Below are 15,134 nucleotides of genomic sequence, written 5' to 3'. Positions count from 1 at the left end.
TTTCCATCTTGAGGGGCAGCATCACTGCTAAATACATCTAGCTTTTGACTTTGTATCCATCCATATTAAGAATATTTTGCCTGTGAAATAATCTTGATAAACATTTGTGGTGTAAGTGTGTATGTGGAAATATGCCCTCTATGCTGTTGTTTTATAAATGGGGCACTTCAAGTCAATGGGGGAAATAAAGGATTATCAATAAATTGTGTTTTGATTATTAGTTATCCAATTGACTGTTTTAAAGTTAGTTATGTACCACACATCATAATCACATATTACAAGTAACAGAAAAATTCCAGGTGAATTAGACCTTTAAAATAACTAGAAAAAAAATAGCATAATATTTTTATGACCTTCAATCAGAGAATGTTTCATAAACAAAACAGAAAAAAGCACAAATCAAAAAGACATGATTGGAGTAACGTACAATACATGTGCAGAAAAAAGAAAAATTTAAAATACCATGACAGTTGGGAAATAATTTTCAGTCTCTATATTGGACAAATAATTGGTAGACTGATATAAAAAGAACTACAGCTTGTAAGGAAAGAGAAAGATAATCATCTTAACAGATTGAGCAAAGGAGATATGAGTGATCAAATTACTTTAGAAGAAATTCAAAACAGTAAACATAAAAGATGTTCAATCTAATAATAAAATATGCAAATTTAAGTAATAGTTATAATTCACCTACTACATTGGGACTTACTAATTTTTAATATTATTCATATCCATTGTTGGTGGTGCAGTGGGGAATGGTAAGAAATCATCATTGTGCTCATTCTTAGTAAGACCATGACCTTCTTGCAGGGTCATGGCTGCGCAAGCAAATACCATGCAATGGGTTCTCTTCAACAATGGGAATTTATTAGCTCACAGTTCTGAAGCTAGGAAAAAGTCGAAATCAAGGACCATCAAGGCAAAGTTTTCTTCCTGTAGACTGGCATTTTGGGGTTGGCTGCCAGTGAACCATGGTCCTGGACTCCTGTGTCACACGGCAGTACATGGGGCGTCTCCTGGCCTCTCCCTTCTCATCTGGGTTCCGCTTACCTTCAGCTTCTTGCTTCCCCCAGCTTTCTCTCTCTCTGTCTGAATTTCATTCCACTTATAAAGGACTCCAGTAATAGGATTAAGACCCTTCCTGATTGAGGTGGGCCACACCTTAACTGAAATATCCTCATTAAAAGGTCCTGCTTACCCTGGTTCACTCCTACAGGAATGGATTAAGTTTAAGAACATGTTTTTCTGGGGTATATGGCTCCAAACCACCATAAAAGGGATATTAGTTCAGGTTCCCCAGAGAAACAGAACCAACAGGATATATACACATATATATGTGTTTATGTATAGCTATATTATATATGTATATAAATATTATGAGATTCATTGTAGAAGTTGGCTCATGCAACCATGGGGATTGGTAAGTCTGAATTCCTTAGGGCATGCCGCAATTTGGGAACTCCGATGAGGTTTCAATGAATTCCACAGGAGAAACTGGCCGGGTAAAGTAGAGAGAGAAATTCTTTCTTACTGAAGAAATAATCAATTCTCCCTTTAAGTCCTTCAACTTAAAGGGATTGGATGAGACTTCTGTCATTACTAAGGAAATCTTTGTTGATTGTAGATTTAATCAGCCCTACATGAAATCAACTGACTGATTTAAATGCACAAAATTCCCTCAGTAACAATGGAGCCAGTACTTCCTTGACCAAACAACTGAACACAATAACTTAGCCAAGTTGACCCATGAACAACAATCACAGAGGGGCATTTGTTCATATTTTTAAAAATCGAAAATGTGCCTATACTTTCCCCAAGAAATTGTACTTTGTTTTGGAATTCATTCTTGGAAAATAATCACATATGTATATCATGTACACGTAGATGCATTTGTACATATCTACATAGTCCACTGCAATAAATGTGGCAGACCAAGTTGCATAATGTGGAAAGTTTTCTACAGTATATACTTCTAAATAAAAAATAGCAAATTACAAAATATTATATATGTCATATTACTTTATGGTCTGACTATGTATCTGTCTGTGTGTCTGTCTATTTAATCTTTTATCTATCATAAGCAAAACATGAACAGAGACCTCAGCAACAGTAGGGAGCAGGGTGAAGAACTGCTGCAATTTTCCTTGTGCCTCCAGTAATGGGGCCTTGGTCTGAGCTGTCACCCTGGGTCCTGTGAGCAGGAGAGGAATCAGAGGCGAATAGTTGCAGCTCAGAAATATAAGAACAAGAATTTAAAATACAAGGTGAAGGAATAAGAGCCCATGTGGCCAAATGTTCTGAGACTGCCCACCTGTACTTCCATTTTGCAGGACTTGAATAGGAGCTCTATTTTGTGCTCTAAGATCACGTTATACTCAACAAAAATGTGAAATGCTGACAGTTTTCTTCCCTGTGAATACTACCCCATCAATCAAGGCTTAATCTGAAGGGTCTGTAGAAAATAGTTATTAAATATAATGGTGAGATCCCAACATCTACAATTTATGTGAGGATCTTCATAGAGCCCAAAATAATCAGGGAAAGAAACAGTAATTTATAGGGAAAAGGGTTGCCATGATTTTTTAAAGTCCAGAAACTTTAACACTCTTTTCACAAAGTTTTGCAGTCATTCCTACAAATGAAACTTGATCTAGCTCCATACATGCTTAAACTAAAGGGTTCCTGTTCTTTTTGTTTATTCTCCAGTGGGTAACTTCTCTTCCTTTTGATTGGGACAAGCTAAAATAGCATGCTGGACTTTTCAGTCAAAAGCACTTGACTATCTAAAGGTCTTCACCTATTCAAAATAAAGGCACTGAGAATCTCATAGGAATATTTCTCACATTTTTAAAGCATAAACAGTACAAAATGTATCCTCTTTGAAACCATGGTCTAAAATCCACTGTAGCTAAACAAAATGAAAAAAGATCAAGAAACTAGACATCTTGCTGTATTTCCAAAAGTATTTATAGTCCTAAAATGCAATCCAACATACTGTTATAAAAATCAATTTTTGTAATAATATATCTTAGCAGAGGAGAAAAAAGCAATATAGATACAAGTTTTCTATCCAAATTAATTAAGAAGCAAATGTGTACCCATTAATGAAAATAACTTGCCAGGAACTTGTAACTTCCCTTGTTATACCTATCAGAATTATATAAAGGTCCTCCAGAGTGCCTCAGATTGATTATTTTCTTCTGTCATTTAATCTGGTCCAGAAATGGATCCTAATATCTTAGAATTTTCTCTTCTCTCCTCCCATCCATCAAGAGTAGCCTGGTAAAATGTTCAAGGGCACAGAAAACTCTAATTTAATCCAACAATATAGGATATTCCTGCTTTTTGTCCAGACATTTCTTGAGGCTCTGGGTGACTAAAAAATTACTTCAGTTTTTAAAGCCATCTATGAGTACCTGCTGATTGAAAAGAATGATGAAAGGCCCTCGGATGGGGGAAAGGGTGGGGAAATTTAGGTAAGAAGGGAAGATAAAATGGCACAGACATGATTCCAAGTGAGAAAGTTATAGATGAAGAAATGTGCACTGGACTTAGTCAGCAATTTAAGATGAATTTCAGCTCAGTTGTCAAGAGACTTTAGGCAACTTGTTTAATCTCTGAGTGTCCCAGTTTCTTTGAAATTATGGGTTTTTAAAAGAGCTATTGAATGTAACGTACTTGCAAATATAAAGTTATTATTCATTTTATTAAGTTCAAAAGAATTATTATTATTTATTTTTTTCTTTGTTTATGTTGGCTCTGGGCTTGTCTGCTTCCATTGAGATAGCCTGTATCTCGTGGTGGTATGAATTTAGCTTAGTGAAATTTAAAATATGTCCAGGGATTAGAAGTCTGATATTCTCTTAGTTTGTTTATAAGGATCACAGTTATTTGTTTTCAAGTTGTTCTTGGAAAGAAAATTAATTACTCTCTTCCTTGGACCCCAGTTATAAAACTAGATGGGCTTTATTTTTTGTGAAAGCACTTCCATAATTGACTACAGGAAAAGATCGTAGTACCTTAAGTAGGGAAAATTTACTCAGTTCCTTTATTCACTGACATTTTGGCATCTGCCATGCAAACACATTTCAATAAACTGCTGCACCATAATAGTTTAATAGTACAAAGTTTATATAGATTATCTGTCAATTATTAGTCATTCTCCTTGCTGTTTAAAATAACTTACCCTGCCTTTTTTTTTGGGGGGGGGGGGGGTGTTTAGAGGAACTTTTTTTTTTTTTTTACATAAACTGCAACAAAAATGGGCACATTAGTAATACCCAGGTTCTTTTCAGTTAATTCTATTGGGTATTTGTTTAATATGTATAAATATCAAATTTTATGATGCTGTGCTGGTTTGAATATATTATGTCCCCCATAAAAGCCATATTCTTTAATACAATCTTATGGGGGCAGACTTATTAAATTATTTCCATGGAGGTGTGTGGACCCTGCCCATTCGGGGTGGGTCTTGATTGGTTCACAGAATTACTTAAGAGAACTCAAGAGCCCACACAGATGCTTGCTGACTCTTAGAGAAGCTTGGAGATGCTTGGAGATGCAGGCAGAAGGACATTTGGAGATGCTAAGCTAGGAGACGAAGCCCAGAGGTTTCCCCGGAGAAGCTAAGAGAGGACCCCCAGTACTTAGAGAGAAACACCCTGCGAGAAACAAGCAAGGATACACAGGAACTGAGAGAGAGGAGTGAAGACAGAAGCCCAGAGATATTTTGAAGAAAGCCATTTCAGAACATGACCCAGGAGTAAAGGACCAGCAGACACCAGCCACGTGCCTTCCCAGCTGACAGAGGTGTTCAGGACACCATCGGCCGTTCTTCAGTGAAGGTATCATCTTGTTGATGCCATAGTCTGGACACTTCTATGGCCTTAGAACTGTAAATTTGTAACCTAATAAATCCCCTTTATAAAAGCCAATCCATTTCTGGTATTTTGTATAAGGGCAGCTCTAGCAAACTGGAACAGATGCTATATATATATAAAACATAATTCTTTGACTAATATTTACTTACATGTATAATGTAGTTATATATAATAGCTATCTATATTTTGCAATACTATATTTCAAAAGTATTATTGTTACTATAGAGTAATAACATTCTGAAAATAAAGGGTGCTTTAGAATTCCTAATTATTCTACTATACATCCAAAATATATCCCAAATTTTACACCCCCTCTTCTCTGTTGTTATCTCCTGTGAAGTTAAGGAGGCCCCAAGATGACTCTCACTTCTGACAACAACTTCAAGCTCAGGAATCTCCAATACCACCCTTATTTTGGAAATCAACTGCAAGTTTAGGGGCTTCCAAGCCCACCCTCAGATTTAATAATTTGCTAGAAGGACCACAGAACTCAGCAAAGCCATTAGATTCGTGGCTGGAGTTTATTTCAGTGGAAGGACAGAGATAAAAATCAGCCAAGGGAAGAGGTGCACAGGGCAGGGTCTAGGAGAGACCAGTGTGAGCTTCCGCTTGTTCTTCCCTCTGGAGTTGTATGGACAGTGCTTACTTCTCCCAGTAACTGCATGTGACAAAATACACAAAGTATTGCCGCCCAGGGAAGCTCACCTAAGCATTGGTGTCTAGATTTTTCATTGGGGCTTGGTCATGTGAGCATGTTGACCACCTGCATGACTGACCTTAGTCTCTAGCTCCTCCAGAGGTCCAGCTGGTACTGGACCCCCCAACACACACACACACACACACACACACACACACACACACACACACACACACACACACGCACACAGTGAATCACATTGGTAGCATAGACTCTCAGGCTCCCAGATAAACAAAGAAACCTTTATCAGGTAGGAGATTCCAAGGATTTAGAGATTATCTCTCAGGACCTGGGGGTAATGGCCAAACCTCTCTTTGGACTGATTACCTCCTGTGCCCAAGCAGTCATAACTTTGCTTCTAGATTACTGCAAAATTTAAAAGTCTCCTGTTTGCCTTTTATACCCTGTAGAATCCAGTTTCCACCTGGAAGTCAGAAAGATTTTTTAAAACAAAGCAGGTCATTTCACTTCCTTATTTAAAATGCAGTCATAGTTTTTTTACACCAAGAATAAAATTCAAACTCCTTTCTCTGGCTTACAAAATCAGCCACAGTCATTCAGGGTGTGTCCCCACAAAGAGCATTCTTCCCTGACATTGTCTTGCACCATTGCCACCCCACAAGTATCTCCATTCATCTGTCCTTTTTTCGTTTCAATAAACTGTCTAGATTATATGGCAATGTAGCTTACAAGGGGTGACTGTGATTGTGAAAGCCTTGTGGATCACACTTCCTTTAACCACTGTATGGATGGGTGAGTAGAAAAATGGGGACAAAAACTGGGTGAAAAATAAGGTGGTGGTGGGATGCAGAATTGGGATTATGATGGGCAGACCCATTCTTAAAGGAAGTCTGGATTCCTACATCAAATTGGCAAATGGTGGGGTATTTGTACACTTTCAGTTAAAAAAAATGTGTTAAGGTGTGAATGTATCTTTATTCTTGGTTCTCCACTTTTATGAAATTTTTGGGTTTATTCTGATCCTGCTTGATAATTAAGCTCTACTGTACTCATCACACCTGTTCTGGGTAGTTAGCATTATCTCCCACTTGCAGATGAGGAAACTGGGACCTAAGTAACTTGTAAGTTACTTAGAAACTTGGTAAGCGGAGGATTTGGCCAAGCCCTATCCCCTACATAAAGCTGTAATCACAGGTAGTTTGGAACATCTTTTAACTTGTCACTAATCTGAGATTATCTAATATAATGTGAATCTTGAATTTCAGGATTGGAACCTGTAGTTTCCATGGTTGTGGGTCTCAGTGATCACCAGGTTCCAGGGCCTTAGGGCTCCAAGTGGCTCTCAGCCCTGCTCTGACTGCCTCCCTGCTCTTAGCATCTGGGGTGACTGGAGGAGGATTAGTTTTTTGCATGGGGACCCAACCTGGGGGTGGGGGAGTTTAGGAAAGTCTCATTCACTGATGTAATCTCTTGAAGGTTTTTGGAACAGGAGCCCTCTGCAGAGAGCTGTGGTCTGCAAACGGTGCTCCCCAGGCTACTCTGGAGTGGTGTTTGTCCCTTGACCTCCCTCTTTCATAGCAGTGGTAAGCAGTTTTGTGCCAGCTTCATACAACTCAAGTACATAGGATTGACCCTGCCCTGGGCCTGTGCCACTGGGTTTGTGATGTGTCTCAGACAGAAAACTTAGGGATTTGCTAAGCTTCTCCAGCTCAAGATAGGAAAAACAGCCACCAAATTGGTGAGGTAGGTAAGAGGGAATGTGTTTGTGTCTTGGGGGAGACAGCAGCTGATCCATCTTGATAAACTTGTTAGTGTCTTAGGACCTTCAAAAATGGGTGTAGTTAATTTACCTTCTTCCCAGGTATTTTTGAGGTTCTTTTGCAATGTGATTGCTAGTGCTCTTTGAAGGTTAACCTTTGGTTTCTCTGGATCTGTTGCCAGCGTGAAAATTAATATATTGAAAAACTGATGAATTCCTGATCATAAAAGGCAAATATCTGGTTAATTTAAACGTACTAAAACAAAACCAAATAAAACCCTCCAGTTTGGAAAAAACAAACAAACAAACAAAAAAACTGTCTAGTTAGTCTAGGCCCAAGGCCTTTGTATTTTCCATTCTCCCTGAGAACACTTTTCCATGGCTCCTTGGAAGGTTAACATTTTCTTATCCATCAGTTCTTGACTTAAATATCACCTCCTCATACAGGTCTTTTTCTCACTCTGTCTACAGTAGTTTTTTTTTTTTTTTTCTTAGTCACTATTCATCACATAACCATCTTCTATTATTTTAATAACAGTCATTATGCACTGATATGTTTTTACTTGCTTAGTATCCATCTCTCTCCACTAGAGTTAAGTGTCTCAGGAGCAAAAACATTGCCTTTTTTTTTTTTTTTTTTTGATGCATAGAAGAGTACCTGACATGTAGCATCATGGCATCATGTAGCATTCACTTGGTAAACATTTGTTAAATGACTGGCAGACTGCTCTGTTCTCATCCACACCTTGGTTTCTTGACATTAGATCCTGTTCCTTCCACTCCACATGACATTTCATCAGGACAATGTTTTGAACTACATCTTCCATTTGTCTTACCTTTCAGTGACACATTTGATGCTGTTGTGTCAAATTACATTTGTGAGAATTGTAAAGGCTGTACTCATTCATAGTCATTCATGTGAGTAGAGATACTCATATTTCACATTCACTGAATATGTGAACTCTAAATACCTAGACTGGAAGATTAAAGGCTACCAAGAAATCCAAACACTAAAATAAAGCCTTGCTACAAAGAGACTCATACTGGTTTTCAAACACCATGGCTTCTTTATTGGATTTATTAAGAATTTTGTTTCAGTTCAGTTGTTTTATTTACTAGAACACTGTTTAGCTACAGTCAGGGACACATTTTCTCTCTGTATATTTAAAGTAACATCTTTGATAGCTGCCACAGGGTCACTCAAAATCAGAACACAAGAGTACCTTGTGTTTTAGCTTGGTTCCTGGATGGAGTGTTTCATAGCAAGCATGCTTCTCAACAAATGTCTAGAAGTGCAGATTAGAATGCAGTCTATTTTTTATGATAGTTGTAACACATGCCATCTGTCTTTATAAGTTTTTTTCCCTTCATTAACTGTCAGTCAATTGAATGTAATAGTTTCTCCCACAAATATTTTTCATAAACAGTATTTCATTGGAGTTTAAATTAAGAAAGTGATCAGCTCACTTTTTAAATCATCAATGGCATTTTTAAAGGAACTGTGAGTTGGGCCAATGCAGTTACCAGAATATATTTTATGGATTCATTATTGGTCTTGTGTATTCTTAAAGCAAACCATATTTAGTTAGAAAATTTGACTATCATGGGCTTAGACAATATCATTCATCAATAAAAAATAATTTAAAATATGTGAAGAAAAGTGGTATGTGTTTTTATAGATCATTCTCATTGAACGTAAAGAACTTGAGAGGCTGTGTGAATATATTTATGAATGAGTTAAAATCCACAACATGTTTTATTTATAATACAGTTCAAAAACTGTTTTTTTTTTCATTTCTGAGGCTCAGAATTCCAGACTTATTAAGTCAAAACTTCATAATTGTTTCCTTATTCATATTGAATTCAAGCATTATCTTTCTGACTCAAATCAATAAATTCACTCTTACTGTGTTACTTGCATTCTAGTCATATCTTTACAACTAGCTAAAGGCCATTGAAAATTAGGTTTCTTCCATGCCACATATTCCGAATGACATTTATCTTCTTTCTCCCCAAAATGATGATTCTACACTTTATTTCTGGAGTGCTTTCATTATTTTCCCAATCTCCTGAGTTTAAAAATGTACTTCTCCTTCCTCTTTAATCCCTTGTCCCCCTTAGCTCATAGCTAAAAGGTCTTATTAGATCTTCTCCACCTATTTTAGGTTTGTCCCTTCCTCTCCAGTCTCATGCTGCCCATCCTTGTAAAGATCTAGGTTTTGTCACAAAACTTCCATATTTGTTTTCTCAGTTTATTGCTTGAATAAATAAGATGTAATATTATTCCTTTGTTCAGACATCTACCATGATTTTCTGTTATCCATTGAGGGTCCTTTTTAATCTGACCCTATTTTATCTTAAATCATAAAAGATTATATAAAAATTGATATTAATCGGTTTCTGATATGAACTCTCTACCTCAGATCAATTTGGGATCCTCACTATCATCCTTTCCCTTCTCTCTCCTTGTAGTTGCCTCTATATGAGGCATCCTACTTCTAGAGTGACCAATTGCCTTGGTTTGCCCAGTACTGTCCCAGGTTCACCACTGAATGTCCTGCATTGAAAAAAAAAAAACCCTCAGTCCAAGAAAAACAGAGATGAGTGACCACCCTACCTACTCCCATATTCAGTAAACAGATTTTTATAAATTGGTCCTTTCATGTTGTAGACACTGTCTACACTGTGTCTAAGTGGTAGGGATATAACAGTAAATAAAACACATTCTCTATCCTCTGGTCATTTGGAATCTATGGATGAAATATGCAATTGCAATATGATATAATATGTAACAACATAGGTAAGTATCTAGGGAGATTCAGAGGAGAAGATGTGGAAGAAAGGATAGAAATCAGATCAAGTGAGGATGTATTTTTGAATAGAGTGACTTCTGGTTAAGTCAAGGGAAAGTTTATACAAAGGCAAGAAGATTGAATGAAGTATGTATTCTAACACTTCCAGTAGTTCCATTTGTCTGTGGTACATTATGTGAGAGGAGTGGGAAAAGAATGAGTGGGATTAAGTGTGTTCCAAAATGATGCCATATTAGAAAAAGCCTTAATTTCCTGACTAAGCGATTTGGAATTTATTTAGGGACAAATGACAATCCTCTGAAAAGTTGAGAGTGGGAACATAATCAGATTTAGAAAGGACACTTAGACAACAGTGTGGATTGGTAATGATGAATCTGTGTAATAGGACTGGAGAATGAGAGAACAGGGAAGCTAGTGCAGTATTTGTTCTCAGTGCTAACCTTTTGTTCCTGGATGTTCTCCTATCTAAAATATTCTCCCAATCTCTTCTTCTGCACTTTCTTCAATTCTGTCTATTGGAGGAGGTCTGATAAAATCTTACCTTCTCCGGGTCCTTTCCTTACTCTTCCAGCTGTCACGGATCTCTTGCCCAGTGGTTCCGATTACAGCAATAATGAGCATCCTCTTTTCATTGAACTCTTGCCTTCTGACTTCTTTGTCTCAGCTTCCTTAGGACTGAGCATAAAGAAAATGGTAAAATATAAATGTGTGCTTATTGATTGATTATATTCCAAACTTTTGGTGAAAAAAATGTCCATTTACATTCTTTCAACAAGCTTGTTTTTTTAATTTATATGTAATTTCAAATATTTCAGTACACTAATTTCAGCTAGTAATAGTTTTTGTCAGGAACAATGACATCTTCAAAAGAGTTGGCTGTTTAGCTATAGCCTTATATTTGCAGATTATAATTTCTCTCCTCAAGTACCAACAATAGAAAGGGTAGAAGGTGCCTTCAGATTGGTGGATGGACCTATGCCTTCCTCCTCTCATTTCTGAAACATACAGGCTTTCTCTTCTGCCTCTTGTTTTCTCATTCCAGCCTCTTCCTTTCATATGAATGGAATGGGAGATAGAGTTTGGAAGGAAAGGTACTTGTCTGAATTGAAGAGGCTGCGCTACATGGAGTGAGACTGAGATTAGACCAGCCTTCACCTGGTTCTATCAGTTACCATTGATAGGATGCTGGGAAGTTTCTAACCAAGCTGAAGCTCAGATGTTCCCTTCTATTATTCTAAGAAGAATAATATACACTTAGCAGGGTTATAATGTCTAGAATTAGAGCACTTAGTAGATATTCCCTTGTATATAATTATAATGATTTTTATCGTTAGTCTGGGATATAAAAACAATAAATTGAATTGGAGAAAGTTGAGGGTTGTGACTTTTCAGATTATTCTTATGTCTTTATTCAAGAGGTTTATTGGTGATTTCCAATCTCACACGGCTAGCACCAGGATTTTGGGAAAAAGTGCAATGCAGATTTTTAATTGGGTTTAAAGCCTTCCATCTCACTTTCTGATATCTCCCTCTTGCTCTTCTTACTTGCTTCACAAGTACTCGTTACTCTCATGTGGCTCTTTGGTTAACCTAGTTCATCTCCCCTTTGAGATGTGTTATTTCATTCTCTAAATTTATTTCACCTATCTCCACCTAAATGAGAATTCCCTTTCCTTGAATATTACTGCAAAGCAATGGACAATAGCTAGGTAAGAAATGATTAAGATTTAGGAATAAAGAGAAACTTCTCCCTCTTTTCTATAAAGAAGTATATTTTGAAAGTAGAAATTGTTAATTTATATAAATTGCAAATTGATATATACATTTTAGAAAGGAGATGCCTTATATTTATTACCTCTGGATTTATGACCCTCTTTCCCTATTCCATTTAATTTCTGCCTCTATTATTTAAAAAAATTCCTGTCTTTAATTATATCAGCAATTTTTGTCAGCTCTTCACGTTATCTTCTAAGGTTTCTTCATGATTCAAATCCCCAGTTTCATAAAGTTTATAACTTTCATAACAGCAAGTGATTTTTTTCTGTTTACTTAGTTTATAAAGTTCACCATAATGATCTTAGTGTTCACATTGTCTCAAATAAATTCCTCTTTACTTGAATTCCAAGGATTTGTTATTAATTGTAGTTCACAGTTTACTTATTTAACTTTTTAATTTATGCGGTTTGATATTAGTTAGGTTCAATTCATCTTTTCCTATTATTAAAATACTAAAATGATCTGTGGTCTTTCAAAATTCAAGGAGTAAAAGCGGTGCACGGTCAGAAATTAACACTCAACTTCTAGACTTTAGTATATTTTATTACGAACTTTGGTAAAATATCTTTTCTTCTGTTTCACACAAACATACATTGATAAGGTGAATAAAATGCTGTTTTTACAAGGAATGTTTCTCTGTAAACAGGTGATCAGCTGGTCTGGACTGTATACTATGGCTTAGTGTATAACCTGGTGAGAATGTCATGGGAACTCCGAGGAGATGAGGAACAGGATGGACTTAGAAACATAATATGGCAAACATTACAGAAAACAAAGGATTGTGAGAAAGACAAGCGAATCTTTAATGCAATAAAGATAGCTCAGGTAAGGTGAAACACTGGGCAATAAAGTGGTGCTTCCTTAATTGGGGGCACACATTTGGCATTTCTCTGTATGGAAAAAGGAATTTCCACATTTATGAGTATCAGAAGCTCACAGTTGATAAAAGATTATTTGTAAAATTTGACCTATTTTCTTTAAATATAAGAAGGTTGAGCCGTAGAGATTGTGGCATAGAAACGGGTATCCAAAAATGCTTAAGAAATATAGAATTAAATAAGTTTAACAAATCTAGGGGATAATCCACCTCAGAAGGCAATGATGCCACCACAGAACTCAAACTTAGTGGAAAGTTCTGATCGATATGTAGTAGGTGGACTAGATTGAATTAGGACATCGTAGCTGGGTGCATCACTCTCTTTCTAGAAAATGTGGTAAAGAAGTATGGAAACTGGAAGTCTTAAGGGAACATGTAATTCTTCCAATTTGAGGGCTTGTTTGAAATTGTTGTGTACCCCAGGAAAGACTATGCTCTTTAATGGAATCTTGTGGGGGCAGATTTATTACGGGTGAGACCTTTTGATTAGGTTGTTTCCATGGAGATGTGACCCACCCAAACTATGGGCGAGACCTTTTCATTAGATTATTTCCATGAAGATGTGACCCCGCCCATTCAGTATGGGTCTTAATTAGATCACTGGAGTCCTTAAGAGAGCTTGAGAGCCCACACAGACCCAGGTGCTTGGAGATGCTTGGAGATGCAGACAGAAAGACGTTTGGAGATGCTAAGAGATGAAACCCAGAGTTTGCTCTGGAGAAGTTAAGAGAGGACCCCAGATGCTTAGAGAGAAATGCCCTGGGAGAACAAGCACAGATGCACAGGAGCTGAGAAAGAGAAGCTAAGAGAGACAGAAGCCCAGAGACATTTTGGAGAAAGCCATTTGAAATGCAACCCAGGAGCAAAGGACCAGCAGATGCCAGCCATGTGCCTACTCAACTGACAGAGGTGTTCTGGATGCCATCGGCCTTTCTTCAATGACGGTATCCTCTTGTTGATGCCTTAGTTTGGACACTTTTATGGTTTTACAACTGTAAATTTGTAACCTAATAAATTTCCGTTATAAAAGCCAATCCATTCCTGGTATTTTGTATAACAGCAGCTCTAACAAACCAGAACAGGGCTACTTCAGTATGAGTGTGGAAGAGATGCAAAGAAATTTCCACCACCTCATACTAACAGCTGTCAGAAGAGACAGGCTGAGGTTAGAATCCAAGCATGAGGTAGAAGTGGCTTTTCCCTCATTTAGCGTTTTACAAATGTGAGGATTCAAGAGACCTTTTCTTGCTTTTGAGTTTCCTTCTTCTGCCAGCTCAGAAGGCAGAAATGTCAGGAAGAAGGTTTAACATAGTCGTAGCATGACACTGAAATACAGAGAAGGCTGACAGAAAACCTGCTTCATTAAAGTGTTCCTTACCTCAATGGGTTCAACAAACATAGAAGGTACATGGGTAATTGTTAAAGTTACCTTCTTGGATGCCTCCTAGTTCTAGGACATTTCCTTCTCTTCTCAGTCTGCTTGATGGATGTTTATCCTATATCCCAAGTGCTTGACACATCGGAAGTGGTCAGTAAATATATGTTTTATGAATAAATGAATAAATAAATTAAGCATTGGTATCAGGCTAATGTTAGATATAAAAAGAAAATCTAATACCATGTTAAACAGTTAAATTTATGTATTTGTTAAATTACTAACAAAACCATGGATCAAATCTCAGATCACTTGGAAATTAAAATATTCTTTGATAAATAACTGCTAGTAGTAGGAGGAGGAATGAATTGATCCATTTATAGGCACTAGCCATTGTTTTGAATGCTGGGGATACGATTTTAAACAAGCCAGGTACATTTTCTTTAAAATAGGACTTAAAGTTGCATCCAGGGAAACAAACAAGAACCATGTAAACCAACAGATTAAAATATAATTTCAAACAGTGACATCTACTATGAAGAAAATAAAATACAGTAAAGCCTTCCAAGTGGCATTGGGGATAGGATGGGACATGGATACTTCAGGTAGAGCAGTTAGAGAAGGCTTTCCCAGAAGGTAGTTTTTGAAATAAAACCCAAATAATGAAAAGGAAGTAGACATAAAAACCATATCCTCTAGCAGAAGTCCCTTAGGGTAGAAGTAGCTTGGTATGTTAAGTGCCAGCAAGAAGGCCAATACAGTCAGGGTTTGGTAAGTGAAGGAGAGAGTGGTAAGAGAAGGACAGTTGTTTCAAAATGTGCCTTGGTAGCACTTAATAGTAAGCTTTTGGGAATGATTAAAAATAGTATTTGCAAAGACTTGAATAGACATCTTTCCAAAGAAGATATACAAATGGCCAGAAAGCACATGAAAAGAGGCTCATCATCATTAGCCTCAGGGAAACACAAATCAAAACCACATGAGATACACAATGAG

General features: G+C 37.0%; 1 protein-coding gene across 9 annotated transcripts in view; it reads left to right on the top strand.

The window, feature by feature from the left end:
• TMEM232 (transmembrane protein 232) overlaps positions 1–15,134 on the top strand; it is a 384,954-nt gene that overhangs the window by 216,334 nt on the left and 153,486 nt on the right. For all 9 annotated transcript variants that reach the window (XM_037800742.1, XM_037800740.1, XM_037800739.1 and 6 more), the window contains one exon: positions 12,533–12,711. In XM_037800742.1, the coding sequence (XP_037656670.1) occupies positions 12,533–12,711 (179 nt within the window). The remainder of the gene's footprint in view (positions 1–12,532; positions 12,712–15,134) is intronic.

Source organism: Choloepus didactylus, chromosome 13 (genome assembly GCF_015220235.1).
Source record: "Choloepus didactylus isolate mChoDid1 chromosome 13, mChoDid1.pri, whole genome shotgun sequence".
Taxonomy (NCBI): domain Eukaryota; kingdom Metazoa; phylum Chordata; class Mammalia; order Pilosa; family Megalonychidae; genus Choloepus; species Choloepus didactylus.
This window is presented reverse-complemented; position numbering and strand designations above follow the sequence as displayed.